Source organism: Protobothrops mucrosquamatus, unplaced genomic scaffold, assembly GCF_001527695.2.
Source record: "Protobothrops mucrosquamatus isolate PMUCROS unplaced genomic scaffold, P.Mucros_1.0 scaffold942, whole genome shotgun sequence".
Classification (NCBI taxonomy): Eukaryota; Metazoa; Chordata; class Lepidosauria; order Squamata; family Viperidae; genus Protobothrops; species Protobothrops mucrosquamatus.
The window spans coordinates 1,015,906-1,031,733 of NW_015387190.1; the positions used below are offsets into that span (position 1 = coordinate 1,015,906).

The 15,828-nt window shown below is 46.1% G+C and overlaps 2 protein-coding genes across 2 annotated transcripts in view; one reads left to right on the forward strand and one right to left on the reverse strand.

Annotated features, from left to right (window-relative positions):
- Positions 1-542: 542 nt before the first annotated feature.
- Positions 543-12,440, reverse strand: EIF3B (eukaryotic translation initiation factor 3 subunit B). Its single transcript, XM_029284780.1, has 19 exons — positions 12,352-12,440; positions 9,902-10,094; positions 9,308-9,427; positions 9,169-9,226; positions 8,469-8,597; positions 7,759-7,916; positions 6,907-7,038; positions 6,750-6,816; positions 6,419-6,465; positions 6,045-6,255; positions 5,330-5,402; positions 4,561-4,683; positions 3,807-3,885; positions 3,039-3,177; positions 2,481-2,606; positions 2,138-2,215; positions 1,758-1,866; positions 1,219-1,335; positions 543-1,108 (listed from the first exon to the last, which is right to left on the reverse strand). The coding sequence occupies exons 3-18, from the start codon at positions 9,406-9,408 to the stop codon at positions 1,232-1,234; spliced, it is 1,734 nt and encodes a 577-aa protein (XP_029140613.1). The 5' UTR covers positions 9,409-9,427; positions 9,902-10,094; positions 12,352-12,440; the 3' UTR covers positions 543-1,108; positions 1,219-1,231.
- Positions 12,441-14,508: 2,068 nt separating this feature from the next.
- The window catches only part of SNX8 (sorting nexin 8), a 16,812-nt gene continuing 15,492 nt past the window's right edge, over positions 14,509-15,828 (forward strand). Inside the window, exon 1 of the mRNA XM_029284790.1 lies at positions 14,509-14,560. The gene's annotated coding sequence lies outside the window, so the exon portion shown is untranslated. The remainder of the gene's footprint in view (positions 14,561-15,828) is intronic.

A 15,828-nucleotide genomic window follows, 5' to 3' on the forward strand; every position in this document is an offset into this window, starting at 1 on the left:
TTCAAATTTGGATGGATGGTTTGAAATCCACGACACGGCCTTCAACTTTATTCATTTGGTGTCCCTGTTCTACTAGATTTTAAAAGTGATTAGTAATGCCAGCCTACAAAGCACATCTCTAGACGCGCACCAGATGCCATAAAATTCAGTCTGTAATTGTTCAACAGCTCCCATTTCAAGTTAAGAGAACTTTGAAATGTTCCCTCCACACAAACTGGAACTTGACAACCTGAACTATTTGTCTGAAATGGTATAGGGTTTCCTGCCTGAGCAGGGGGTTGGACTAGAAGACCTCCAAGGTCCCTTTCAATTATTATTGTTGTTGTTATTGTTCCCAAATGGTGTGACCTCAGAATTTTGCACATCTCTGCACACGCACCCATGACATCCCTTATGGATTTTAGCATCCCAGCGACAGCCTCAGAAAGCAGGGTAGGGAGTGGGGCTAACCCTAACGAACGCATTGATCGGAGCAGGGATAAGCTACGTTTTTTTTTTTAAAGCCGACGGCTTGAATAACACACGGCAAACAAGACAGCAGAGACGATGCGTGTTGGCTTGCTTTATTTCCAATGTACAACCCATGGAGAGATCCTGTCACAATCGGAATGGGAGAGTCGAGTCCACCGCGGTGCAGCTTCAACACAACCAGTCAACCCTGGAAAGGAGAGCCGTCCCGGCTGGCCTGCCTCTGGGTCACACCGGCCCCCGCCGGTGCAGGACGCAGCAACCGTCCTCGGCAACACAGGAGCCCTGGAGTTTTCCCCCCAAGATCCTGGAAAATGTCTCTTGGCTGCCTTTGGGCGGGGAGCCATCCCTGATGTTCCGAGAGCATTTTAGCAGCAGCAGCTCATTCCGGTGGTAAGATTGCTAAAGGTTAGACTGAACCCTCCCCCATAAAGTAATACAAAATTAAAAGCAGTGCCTTTCGAGGGAGCCCAGAGGGGGATCCCGTTGGGGACCAAAAGGCACTACAGTTATGTCAGAATGAATGGATCCTGTGCAGTCACCGTCCAGAGAGAAAAAAATATGGATTTAAAAAACTTCCAAAGAGGAGGAGATCTCCTGAAAAGGAACAACTCTCTTCTCAGGACGATCGATGGGGGTGCTGTAAAGAGAGAGAAGAGGGTGAGCACTTTGGGACCCGCGATTTCCCGGCCTACCCTCCTTTTTTTTTCTTTTTTTCACTGATGGGTGGGCCAGAGGAAGGGTCCTTACCACGGCTATGGGGCTACTCGGCCTCTGTCACTGTGATAATTTCTTCATTGATAAAAAATTCAACGGTCTCCTCCTCCCAGTCGTCCACGTTGCTGTCCAGCTCGTCTGTGTCGACTCCTGGAAAGAAGGGAAAGTTCAAACGAGACGATCTGAAGACAGAACTACGCTGGTCTACGGCTGCAGTAAAGATCTGGTTTGATTTGAAGACAGAAATCTTGTTCTTCAGTTGGAAAAATGCAGCCAGGGAGGGTTCTTAGCCACCTTCCCAATGCAATTTTATGGTTTGGTCACAGACTTGTTTTCTTAACATCCCTCTAATTGGATCAGTCAGGATGATAAAGGCCTGACATGGACCGTTCAATATTATATAACTCCCCCAACTGCGCTCTCCTCCTCAAAATAAACCTGCATAATCTCGCTTTCAGGCCAGGGGCTCTGCAACATTTGGGGTCTCAGCTCCCAGATCCAGGCTGGTCACGTACATTTCGAAGCTAAGAGACAGCGCTAAGACAAGCCATATGGTTTCCTGTCTTACGTACCTCCTCGGAGCTCCAAACGCTCGTTCCTCTGCTCCATGTACAGCTCCTGGGCCATCTTGCGGTATTTTTTGAATTCCTCCATCATTGTTCGCCGTCTGTCGACCAGTTCCTGTAAAAAAAACAACGAGGGTCATTTAAACTATCCAGCTGACCACCTGTCCAAAGCTGCGGTCCCAAATACCCGTCTTGTTAAGTATTTCCATGGAAAATGTCATCCAAGTCATTCGGCCCAGCTAAATAGACAAAGGGCTGGGGCTCCACACAAGAAAACCAGTTAGTACATTCCTAATGGAGGGGAGGGAGGTTGATGGGGGCCAAAGTCAGTAGCACACTTGACCCATATGGCCCCAGATAATCTTCGTACTCCCCAAGCAATTTACCTTGGAGGCTTTCGATTGGCTCAGGCGATCTTTCTGTTCAAATATTTTGGAGTATTTCTTCAGATCTTTCTTGATTTGCTGCAAGGAAAAACAAGAGAAATGCTTCACATCGGAAAGGGCATGTATGCAGAGATAAACCACTCTCTTCAGCCAAGGAAGGTTTATCCAGGGATGTAATTGTCACTAGCTGCTCCGCAGATCATCGGGGATTTAAATGAAGCCGTCCCTTCTCCACCTCCCTTTTGAGAAGTGTTGTGACTCCTTTTTTTGCAACAGCCTTCTTAAAATCCTCCAGTGGCTCCTTCCAGTGGATTTCTACCCTTAACCTCAAAGGAGGCATCACCTTTATTTGATCCTGGGTGAGCAGAGTTGGCGGCCTGGGTCTCCATAGCAACTGGCAGAACCGGTCTTTGTTATTTTTCTGGAGGAGGCGACCCTGGAAAGTCCACAGCCAGTAGGCATTGTCCACCTAAGGAAGAGATTTCTGGTCTGGTGAGGGCATCTAAGACAAATCCTTCTGCAGCAGCTGGAACTCAGCATCCCAGCACTTAGAGGGGGAAGCCACAGCAGCCTGGCTGGCATGTAATGTGTGGAGTGTGATGTTCTATCTAGATCAAGGATGTCTAACTTTGGCAACCTTAAGACGTTTGGACTTCAACTCTCAGAATTCCCCAGCCAATTAAAGACCACACGCCTTAAGAGTGGCCAAGGTTGGTCGCCCCTGATCTAGGCAGATGAACTGATCTGGCTGCTTGCCAAGACAAAGGAATATGACATGCCCAGAATCTTTAATTTACTCAGACAGGTTGGCAAACATGGCATCCACAAGAAAAACTTAAGTAACCACAACCAAGCCTGTGCAGGAGAAAAAAAAGACCAGGAGACACGGCCTCCAGGTTACCTTGTGACTCCACCAAGACACAGACGTCACCAAGTAGCGGCCGGTGGGGTCCCATTCCACGTCCGAGGCTGTGTAATGCTCAGCAATGTTCATCATGGTGCAGTCAGAGGTATCCACAAAAGCTAAGGCACCATTCATGCTGAACAGAGGGAGAGAGGAGAGACAGATTATCCCACTTGCCTCCTTCGACGTTTTGGCCAAGCTGGGAAAAAATTCTCCTAGAACTTCATCTCCCTAAATCTGGGTTTAGGTTACAGACTGTGCAAGCTTCATTGGGGAGCCTCCCTCGATGGAATGTAGTGGGGAAGGGGGTTCCCAGGAGGGAAGGGCTGGAGTGGACTAAGAGGCAACTCAGCCCACAGACCGGTGCGTGAGAGAAATGGAGGGTGAGGGCAGCCCCTCCTCATAGTTCCCAGAGTATATCATAGATGCAGATAGTAGAGACTTCAATCTGGCAAGGTTTGGTCTACAGGTGTGAAACAATAAGGAACTCAGTTTGGAAGATTCACACGTATCATTCTTGGTTTGGGGCCTGAATAGAAATCCAGGGGTTGGGATCCGCTGACTTCTACATGAAGGGAACTTCAAAGGGGCCAGTGTGTTCCTATTTTTCAGGAGAAAAACCTTAGTATGTGTATTTTCACTTTGATTCTAATCATCTGAAATAAGCTACGTAGGTGATCATGGAAGTGGGATACCACTTTTTTTTTTAATAAAGCTTGCAAACCAAGGTAATCATTTAAATCTTCCCCGAAGTTGAGTGCTCACCTTCTGAGCCCAGCCAACACCAGAAACTGCCCTTGAGGGCTCCAGAATATCGTGTTTGCCTGCTGCTTGTCAAAGATTTCTGAGATAAAAATCAAAAACACGGAGCTGATTCGACTTTCAAATAGCGGAACAGACACGCTAGAGTAACAAGGCGGGAGTCATCTCCAGCCCCCTGCTGAGGCTGCTTCAGAAAGTTTAACACTCAAGGATTAAGATCTTAAAATAACACTGGAGCATAGCAGCCCAATTTGTCACCACCCATCAGGCAGTTCTCCGTTTTAATCAGATGCTCGAACTATTTGGCAGACTCAGAGGTTTAATTTATGCCGGCAGTTTCAAGACAGTGCTGAAAACCCACCGGCATTGTAGCTTTTAACAGGGTCACTACAAAAACCCACTTCACAGAAAGCTCCATTTTCAACTGTGTAATTGGAGAGATTATGCCACTGTTTCCCTGCCCCACTTGGGCCCAGATAATTCACAATGCAAAAGTATGCCAACACTAGTAGTCAGCTGGGGGGTGGTGAGGGATGTTGTGGAAAATGCTTTCTTTTATACACGTTTAGGATTTTAGGGTAATAACCAACTTTAGGTAGCTGGGAGCAGGATGTCAAGAAAACAAGGAACAAAATAAGAAGCAACACACACACACACACCCCCTCTGAAAAATGGTCCCCGTTGCATTTTGCCTCAGTTGAAGATCACAACAAACTCAAAAGCAGCACCACACTGAGCATATGCAAATTCCACTTACTAATAAGCTCTATTTTCCCGTTGTTCTTCACGTGATAGAAAGAACAGGATATCCGGGGCGTCTCTCCATGCAGCACGGCAAACTTGCTTCCGTTTGGCTCCCAAGCAAAGGCTATGATGCTCTCTGCAAGGCAGGAAGACCCTATCAGTTGGGACTAGGGACCCTCTAAGCGAGGCATCCCAGGCACTTAGGGTGGAATATGTTAGACAGGGCTTAACCATTACATCAGTGGCTCAGTTCAAAATTCTCTATGCAAAGCAGCAAAGACTCCAGACCTGCCAGATCTAGTGGAAGATAGCCAATTGTCTCTCGTTAAAACATAAACCAGATGTGTTGCTAATGGCTGGTAAGTTGCTGCAGAAGTAAAGCATGTGGTGTTAGAGCTGTGGTGGCGCAGTGGTTAGAATGCAGTATGGCAGGCTGACTCTGCCCACAGCCAGGAAGTTCGATCCTGATCGGCTACAGGTTGACTCAGCCTTCCATCCTTCCGAGGTCGGTAAAACGAGGACCTAGATTGTTGGGGGCAAATAGGCTGACTCTGTAAACCGCTTAAGGGAGGGCTGTAAAGCACCGTGAAGCGGTATGTAAGTCTAAGGGCTCTTGTTACTGCTATACTGAATATGCTTTACTTCTGATGTATCTAATATACTCCAAATCACCTCCTAAAAGGTGCTAGGAGCAATTCAGCTGGGAAGACAGCAAGCATGATTGTTTGGGGGAATCTTGCACCAGCGCACTGAAGCTGCAGAAAACGAGCCCTTAATTTTACCTTTCATTTCCACCACATCAACCGGAACCTGTTTCTCTCTCATGCGGAAGATTTCGAAGTTGGTCACCACACCCTGGGAGGGAGGAAGCAAAGCATGATTGATCCAAAGGGGGACTTCGCCAAGAATTTTATCCTTGCGAATTAACGTGCATCACAAACTGTTTATCTAAAAAAGCACGATATGCAACTTAATAGGGCTCTTGTGAAGACAAAAGCTGAATGACGTGTTGGGCTTGAAAAGAGGGCTTTATGTCAGATACAAGACACAACGAGGGGGTCACATCTCAGGTCTGTGCTGAATGGGACTGGACGATTGCAGAAAAAAGATTGCTTAATACCAAACACCAAAAAACTAAGAGTCACGTGATCCCGTTTTGGGTACTTGGCAACCAGCCTGGATTTGCAGCCGTTTGCAGCATCACGTGAATGATTTGCGACACTTTTCACTGGACGCTGGTGCTTACTTCCAATGTCTGGCAAAGAAACCCTTTGAGAATATGGTTCGCTTTAATGATCGTCGAAATTTGCTTAACCACCACCACAAAAAATGTCATGCGATGATCCACTTAATGACCAGCGTAAATTACATCTGTTAATTCCAGGCTCCATTCAAGTCCTAAGTCAAAGACTACCTGTAATAATTAAGGGAACCTTAGCACACCCCAAGAGGAAGCAAATATTCTCAGTTTTACCAGCCTGCTTAAGAAGCAAATACCTGGGTGCCCTTCGGGGTCCTGTCCACTTTCACACAGAGGTAATCCCCGTTCTTCTGCCAATGGAGTTTGCAGTCTACCACGTTGAACAGGTTGCGTACTCGGATCTCCTGCCGGGAGGGGAGCTGCATCAGGGTCACCCTCGCCGGGATATCTTTGTCTTCAGGGACCCAAAAGGCAATTATGTTTCCTCCTGGGGACCAGGAGAAGTCACTGAGGGGTGGTAAGAAAGAGGCATCTCAAAGTTGAGAAGACGCATTCCAAAAACAGCCACCCAACCCATACTGTGAAATCTATTTCTCGGGGGGGGGGGAGCTCCTTTTTAGGAAAGGCACCGACTTCTTCATACAAGCAGAATCAAAAGGAGAGCACTCACCTGATCCCTGTGATTTTCAAACTTTTCTTATCCAGCAGGCCCATGGACTAGAACGGGAAAAAAAAGACAACGTAACGAACCTGCAACTCACACCGAGATGATATTGAACATAGAGACATTTTTCCCGCTAGAAAGGGATACTCTTAAGGTCCCCAAAAACGTTGGTGTACATCCCTGAGCCTGGGAATGCCTCTATGAGTTCATTTATATCTAAAAATAAATAAAAGGATCGGGCGAAAGCGTCACGGAAGGGAAAAGAGAGGGAGGAAGATAGAGCTAAGCATGCACTTTTTGTGCTCATGCTTTTGGGTTAAGATGTGATCAGACTTACAGGCGTCTCGTAGATGCTAAGAGTATCAGGTGTCATCCGGGCGAAGAATTTGCCATCGTGGCTCCACCTGAGCAAGACAAATTTCAAAGGTTTAGAGAGAGGGGCTCTTATATTTCCCAGCAGTCAAAGTGTAGCCCAATCGTTTTTACAAACATACTTAAATATGGGCCAGTGGGCGGAGCTTTCACAGTGGAACCCTCGTTTCTTCTGTCCAGTTAGGATATCCCAAATAATGATGGCTTGAGGATCATCCTGCGTGTCCATCAGGGGGCTGAACGTTACCAGGTATCTTCACAAAGACAATAAAACGGATTGCAGGAATATAAATGCTACGATCCATTTAGTGCTGGTTTTAGCAGGCAGGATTACTTCAAACAACCACGAGTCGGCATCAAAGCAAAGCTTTTCATTCAGAAAAGACAACACAGGTAGACAACAATTGAGCCCAAAATTTCTGTGGTTAAGTGAGTTTTGCCTTGAGCCGGTCAGGATTGAACTCTTGGCAGTGGGCAGAGTCAGCTTGCAATACTGCCTTCTAACCACGGGCGCCACCAAGGCTCTTTGTTAGAGATTGAGATGAGATACAATTCAAAGCAGTCACCTATCTAGAGTCAAAATTCTCCATAAAGAACAATGCATGGTGCGACACCCCCAACTGCTTTAATCTTTTTGCACATAAAGCTGATAGGCACGATGCCAACAGTTAATCATCTAAGACCGTGCACAGCAGACTGGAGTGATTCCAAACAAATCACGGTACAGATGCCTCCATGACCAGTCCATCTTCACCACAAGGTTATCACAACCACAGTTAAATAATCAAGGCAAGAGGCCCAGGGGGTGCCAAGAAACTGTGAACGTAAAGAGATTTCCATAAAGGAGAATGTAAAGAAAGCAAACATTACACACTCTACATTACTACACATTTTGCAATCCAGCGACAATCTATCAACAAGCAAGGGTGCTCGGTCTTCTGAAGCGCTGACTGCTAGCTAATTTTCAGGAATACCTTTCGCAAGGTGAGAAGTCAATGAGCTGCACCCCCGGGTGGCTGAACCTCTGGATCTGCTTGAATTTCTCTCCACCCCACAGGGCAATGCCCCTCTGATGGAATGTAGCCAGGTAGGTCCCCCTTGGAGACCAGCGCACGTAGGTTTCTGTCCATCGCTGCGGGAGGAGAAACCTAGATTAATTGGGCCAAACTACATTTAAACACTGAAGTATAGAAACATTTTATTTCCAAAACTTGGCATGGAATTTTAAAAATTCTATTTTAATAGGAAGGGCACCAAAATCATGTGCCAGAACTTCCCTCGTCACAGCTAGCATGTTAATGTTGTAGATAATTTAGTAGAAAATTGGATATCAAATGCAAAACAGACATGATCTGCTAAACATGATCTATTTTGGCCAAGTGGAAAATCCGTTAAATCTGGTGAATAAAGAACATCTGACATCAGACAATGTTTGCCCTTTGTTTTTCGACAAAGGTGTTCATTCTGAAAATAGGAATCATGTAAGGACGAAACACATTTTCTCTGGCAAAACCCACTTGTGACTGATGAAATTCATGGCTCAGTTCACAATGGCTATTATGTTCTTATCATCCTCTTCTGTGCATCAATTAAACCATTTAATTTCATCACAGATATGGCATTACTTCTTACAAGCTGCTGGCACACAAAGCATTATCAAGAGAAACTTGCTCCAAACACTCACAGGTCTCTCTTCAATTGTAACAGGATCTTTAACATCGTTCCAGTATATAGTGGTTCGATCTCCAGATTCAAAAATTACACTATACTGATCTCTACAATCTGGGTCCTCCAACCAATAGCGCAAATTCCCCTAGGAAATAATCAAAAGGAAAAAAAGATGAAGAAAGGAGCTGCAAGAAACAGGGAATGAACATTCTATTATATAAAAAAAATATATATCCTGCCAGACAGGAAACCGTGTCCCCATGACACACAACTTCTGTTGTAGCAAACCAAGTATACTCTTGCCACGAAGCAAAATGAATTTAAATTGTGCTGCTGATGTTTTTATTTGGACACCAACAATTCAGACAAAACTTGACAATTTCTGCAATACATCAGAATGTAAATCAGTCTTCAAACTCAGATACCTTGCAGGTGGGGGGGGGGGTTTGGTGCATTTTCAGGAGTTTCAGTGTTATGTGTACAAATTATTGAGCTCATGCCTCTTGCTGAAAACAGAGACATGTATCCCAGGAATCATCAGAATTTGAACATTTAAGCCTCATATTGGTAATTTCATCTCTTGATGAAAATATACATTAGGGAGCTATGTAATGTTGATTAGGGCAAGATCTGTTTCTCCTGCTTAGTGAGGGACGTCGTGTCTTGGGGATGTCTGGAGTGATATCTACTTGCCATTCAGTCTTCTGAATGCTTACCAGATCTTTAAATGGCTGTTTCTCTGGGATTTCCCACTCATCACTGATTGTCATGTACCTGAAAGTGCAATAAAAATTGGTCACGGGTACATACTTGCATGTATGTTTAAGGAAGTCGTGGAGATGAAACTCTACTCACTTGTCAAAGTCAGTGAAAACATTGACCCTGAAAGTGTGCTGCTTGTCCAGCTTGTAACCATCTGTGTTTTTTACAGCATCCAGAGCATGAGTGGGAGACATATACTCCAAGAAGATATACCTGCAATGAAACAAAACCAGCTCATTTATTTCCTACGTTTATATTCCACCTTTCACTCAGAAAAGCGACGCAGCTTACAAATTCTCTTATTCCCCCCCCCCACAGCCACCATTCTCATTGTCTAAACTTTTCAAGACACCATGTTCATTGTGGGAGAAGCTCTTATGAGCATAGCAAGTAACCAGCTTTTCTTTCCTTCTTTCTTTTCAACATGTGTCTAGTGTGTTACCCAACAATCTTTTACACAGGAAATGAGAGCACCCTAAAGCATTTTATATAAGAAAACTTTAGCAAGGTGCCTTGGAAGCAGGATAATATGGTGGTCAGCTTGGAGGTATGTGTTGGAGAGGCACAAATGCACCCGCAACTATTCTGGCTTGCTAGATGGGCTAGAAGATTATGCTTCCTTGATGGATGAGACTTGGCTACAGGAAAAAAAAAGATGTGAAAAACATGCACCTCATCAGCACTCACCCTTTAGTCTGGCCATCAGCTTCTGGGTAAAATTCATTGGTGATTTTCCCAAACTTTGAGAAAACCTTATGGATAACATTCTTCAGTTTCTCAAGGCGGTCTGGTCCAACCTGGGGGACGTTGTCCACCACAATCACCGAATCGATCCCATCCGCTTCCTGAGGGAGCTCTTGCAGAATATCTCCCAGTAATTCTGCGGACAGGGAGACAGAGAAACCATTGAGGAAGGTCTTGGGGAAGGACAGAGCCCATGGCTACGTTCCTAAGATAAAGCCAATCGTCTACATTAGGTTTGTTAAGCCTCTTGAAGGCAAGCAGAAGCTCAAGTGGAATCATTGGGTGGAAAGGACCTTCTGATAACTGGTTTTGGGTAATAAAGGAAAAGGTTTGGGAAGCACTGCTTTCGAGGGTCTCTTATCATATGACTCTTAACAGGCCAGTGGTAATTGCTGAGATGAACCCCTGAACAAATTATTCCCCACAGCATTGCGTCTCCTCTTTTCTCCAGCTTGTTTCAACACTCTCAAGCCAGCCTAGCAGCCACCCTAGCACTGAATTCTTCCCTCTGTTATTTGCGTTATTTTGCGAAACCTGAAAAGCTTCCAAACTGTCACTGAATTGTTATCTATGCTGAATGTTTTGAATATTAAGGCATCAGAATGAATGAGAAAACCGTGTTCAAATATTTTAGTCATAGTTAAGTTCTCTTTGCTTTTAAAAATGCATTTTAATCTAACGTGCCACAAGCATATTGTCACACTTGTATTTCACCCTTCTCCTTTAATCCAGTTGTACCTTCACAGTTCTTCAGTCTTTTGGGCTACAAGGTGTTCATTTATAAGCCACGCACAAGTGTGGGTACTGAACATTCTAACAATAAACAGGAATTGGACAAAATGTTCAATTGCCTACTAGGACATCTTGCCCAATTGTTCACTTAGTTCTTCCAGTTTGGTACTCAACTCATGAGCAGAAGCTTCTACCGTACTTTCTCAAGTAATCTTGGCTGATTAACTGGGATCTCTTTGTTCTCCTCTGTGTGGTTAAAATAATTCTTCATAAAGCATCAGATTCTAATCTGGGATACCTAGAGCCAAAACCAGCAGGCTCTCCAGGTTTGTGTCCCTAATATGGGAGACAGAAATACTTGACAATTCTCAAGGGCCCCTCTATACATCAAACAGAAGCCACATTTACCTAAACCAGGGGTCTTCAAACTTGGCCCTTTTATGACTTGTGGACTTCAATTCCCAGAATTCCTCAGGCCTATTCATAGTTCTCAAGGTTAACTAACAACTGGCAGAGTGGCTGTTTGAAGGATTCACAGGTTCCCTTTTCCACTGATAAGTAAAAAACAGGGCTGCTTGAAACTGACAACAGCTCTTCAACCGCATTCACTCAATATTGTACAGATGTTACAAGTGCAGTCCACACACACACAACCGCTTCCCTATTTCCTCAGCTGTGCTCACCCACCAAATGTTAACTCCCTTGGGGCAGGCACATCTCATCCCAGACCCTGTGAAATGCAACGCACACTGAACGCTCCAGCAGGGTCTTCCTGCTTTTCTTTTGCAAAGAAAGGTCCATCTATTATTCTCCAAAGCACCAGCAGACAAGAAATGAATGGAAAGGAGAGAAGCAACCTGGAATTAAGGAGAAACTTCCTAACAGTGAGAACAATTAACCAGTGGAACGGCTTGCCACCGGAAGTTGTGGATGCTCAATCACTGGAGGCTTTTAAGAAGAGACTGGACAGCCATTTGTCTGGAATGATATATGGGTCTTCCTGCACGAGCAGGGGGATGGACTAGAAGACCTCCAAGCTCCCTTCCAACCCCGTTATTCTGTCGAACCACCCAGATACGACTTTGTAATAAGCTCTTTGCTTTGGGGCTCCTGGAAAGCAAGAACGACCTCTGGGAAGCAGGCAAGCAGCAGGGATGCTCCCCAAGGCAGCTCTCCCCCTTGCCACATCATCCAGGACCATCCCTGATGGGAATACCCAACACTCTCCCTCCCCACCCAGCTGGGAACGCTGGGGCTTGTAGTCCAGCCCCTGACTGGGAAGCCAGGTGCCAAGGGCTCCTCCTTGCCCTTTCTTCTCTCAGCTCCCCTAGCCCTGGGGTGGGGAGCCGTGGCTCTTTTAGGACTTGCGGACTTCAACTCCCAGAATTCCTCAGCCAGCAATGGCTGGCTGAGGAATTCTGGGAGTTGAAGTCCACAAGTCCTAAAAGAGCCCCTGCCCTACTAGTCCCTTCCTGGGCGGATCCACAACGGACCCGGAACAGCTGCTCAAGGGCCAGAGGAGGAACATCTGGAGGGGGGGCAGGCAAGGCCGAGGCGGCTCTTTCTCCTCCTCTTCCCTTTTGCCCCCCAAAAGACCCCCCCGTCCCTCCCCCTCCCCCTTGATTTCTCTCTTCTTCCTCCTCCTCCTCCTCCGCCCACACCTTCCTCGTCGACATCGTCCACGAAGTCCTCGGGGTCGCTGAAGGAAGGCTCGTCCTCGTCCGGGCCGAGCGGAGGAAGGGGCGGCCGGGGCGGCTCCGGCTCGGACTCCCGCTGCGCCTCCTCCTCCTCCTCCTCCTCTGATCTTCCTCTTTCTTCTTCTTCCTCTTCCTCCTCCTCCTCTTCTTTCTCCTCCTCTGATCTTCCTCTTTCTTCCTCCTCCTCCTTTTCTTCTTCTTTCTCCTCCTTCCCCTCTTCGGGCTTTTCTTCCCCCGGCGCCTCGTTGGCGGCGGCCACCGGCGACTCTTCTCGGGCGGGCGGCGGCGACGACGGAGGCGGCTCCTCGTTCACGGCCGGCGGCGACGGAGGCGGCTCCTCGTTCACGGGCGGCGGCGGCGACTGAGGGGGAGGAAGCGGCTGCTCGGGCGGCGCCCCGGCTTCTTCGCCCCCGCTGCTTTTTCCCTCCTTGTCCTCCTCCTCCTCAGCCTCCTCGCCGCCGCCGCCGCCTTTTCCGGCCGGTTCCGGCTCCGATCGGGGCTCCGGCTCGGCCTGCCGCCCCTCAGGCGACTCCACCGGCGGCCGATCGGCCTCCGAGTCGCTGCTACTGCCGCTGCTGCTGCCGCCGCCGCCTCCGGATCCGGCTGCGTCGGCGGAAAGGGCGTCCGGAGGGGAGGCCGCCGCGGCCGCCGCCAGGCTCTCCTCGGTCTCCTGCATGGGAAACTCGGGGGGGCTGCGCGGCCTTCGCGATCGCCTCACACACGCCGCTCGGGGAGGCCTCGGCCGAAAAGGAGGGGAGGGCGCATGCGCGCACGCACGGGGGAGGCGGCGCCCCTGGCCGGGCCATGTGCGCGCGAGCGCCGCCGCCCGCTCTCGCGAGACCGGGAGGAAACCATTTCTCGGAGAGAAAGCAGAGGCGCTGGAAGGGAAACGTTCCTCGGCTTTAGTTCAGGAGAACGGCGTCAGTCGAGTCGTTTTACTTTTTTTCCTCCGACGTGCTTTTCCCACGGTTACTTTTTTTTTTATTTAAAAAAACCCCACTTTTCAGATTATACCAATCCTCCCCTCCCCCCTCTGGATCCATCGGGGTGAGGCAGTCCAAGATGGCGACCGATTTGAAAAGCGCCTTGAGGTGAGGTTTGGATCCAGCAGATGACGGGGGATGGTCTTGGCAGGGCGCTGGTGATAAAACTATTGGTTTACGCCTGTACCATTGAACACAATAGGAAATCCTTTATTTGGGAAGGTAATTTATGAAAAAGGAAAAATATAGTCGCACTGAAGAAGGAATTAATGCTTTACTATAGTGACCTATCACCCTTTCAAGGGTTCATAATGGTATCGTCTAGGAATTTGACGTATCGGGAGCATGGACCATACTAAGTGTCTCGTAGGGGAGCTTTAGCTAATTATTGGCACCTATCCTGAAACCCCTAAGACAAGCAGTGTCTGGGATATCCACTATTTTTTACAAAGTAAATAATATATACAGTTATATATAGTGATTGCGGTTTTCTCTACGCTTCATTTTTTTTTAAAAAAAAACCTTTGGAATGGTACGAGCCCAGCCACATCAGCTGTTTCTTGCTCACGTGATCTTCCTTTTAAAGAAACGACACCCAAAAAGGACGGTGAGCCATTGGGTCCCTATTGCAGGAGAGGGATATTAACCTTGTTCCAAAGCTGGTGGTCCCCACCAAACTTTTAAAACGCTTCAAATGCAGATTAAGATTTGCAATGATTTTATAGACTTCCTTCCTTTTCTGCATTAAGTGGCATTTATTTTTTGTGAACATGCACTTAGGAAACCATGCATATCCCAGACTAGGTTGCCTCCAATATACAGTAATAGATTGCAATTTCCAATCTGGCATTTTGGCTGGGAATGAGGGCATTTAAGAGTCTAAAACATCTGGAAATCAGACGATTGGGGCTGGAGAAGGCTGTTTCTGCCAGGATATGTTAGTCCTTAAGGCACCATTTTGTCTTGTGAGGTTTCTCCTAATCAACACGATGCAGCAATGCAAAAATCATGGGTAATTTTACAAGCACTTTAATTCCGATTATTTCCCCTCCCCCATGAATATGACAGATAGTATTGTATTTTTATATTACAGTTACAGCGATGTTCAAATCCATTGGCTCTTTGCTAAACTGGTAGGAACAAGGACATCGAAAATGACCCCCAGGAAATCTCCTATGACAGAAAGCTAGGTAAAACTTTTCTTAAAATACTACTATTGGAAAATGAATATTCATATAAATGCACCAACAATGTTTCTTTCAAATATAGTTTTTGAATCAGATCAACATGACACTGTACTTATTAACCTTCCAGAATCCCGATATAATGTTTGAATAATATAGTACAACATATATGTCAAGAAAAAGCTTTGATCTGCTTATTTGCCCTATCTAGGGGCACATGGACTGTTGCCCTCTAAATAGGAGGTGCCGTGCTAATGCAATCCATTGCATCCTTAATTTGCACATTTTTGCAAGGCCTTAGAAGGGCTGTGAGAACTTGAGAAAACAAGCACGGTTTTAAAATCCAAGCAAAATTTTAAAAGTGCAGGGAGGAATCATAAATTAGTATGGGGTGGCATTACTGGTTTCTACAGCCTAAGGGTTCAGTATGCTGAGGGTAGCTCTCCAAATGGGATAATTTCCCTTTTTTTGTGGTAGCTGCTTTTTTTTTTAGCCAGACGAGCTATTCCAGATCAAAAGAAGGGGATTTCTAAGAGCTTAAAGTGAAGTTCTTAAATATAAGGTGGTATCTGAAGCAGAACTAGATTCTGCAATAGCTTTCTACCATATAGTATCAACCTTGTTAACTCTCAAGACTCTTTTTTTCCACTATGTATTAAAAATGGGCTGTGATTAATGTATATATGTACACACACACACTGTATATAGACTGTATATACATTTCTATGTACTTTATATGTACACTGTGAACATGCACTGGAGATAAATTCTTTGTGTCTCCAATCACATTTGGCCGGTAAATAATTCTGTTTTGTTTCTGTTTCTATTCTATTGTATTCTATTCCTATTCCTATTCCTATTTCAATTCTATTCCTATTTCAATTTCAATTCTATTCTATTAATTCTATTGTACAATTATTCTATTCTGCATTCTATTCTATATACATTATATATATATGTGTGTGCATCTATTGTATGGCATCAGAATTTCACTTTTAACGTGTGCAGTGTGTACACAGAATAAGTGACTACTGGTTTATCTCATCTCATCTTTTATCTTATACCTTATCTACTTTTCTCAGGGTGTGTTAGACTCCAGCAGCCTTTCTCAACCTCAGCAACTTTAAGGGGGGTGGACTTCAACTGGCACTGGTTGGGGGAATTCTGGGAGTTGAAGCCCACCCCTCTTAAAGTGGCTGCGATACTGTCTGCCAAGTTGACACACCACCCCGAGAAAGGGTGTGTCCCAAGGAAGAGTCAAACCACCCCCCCCC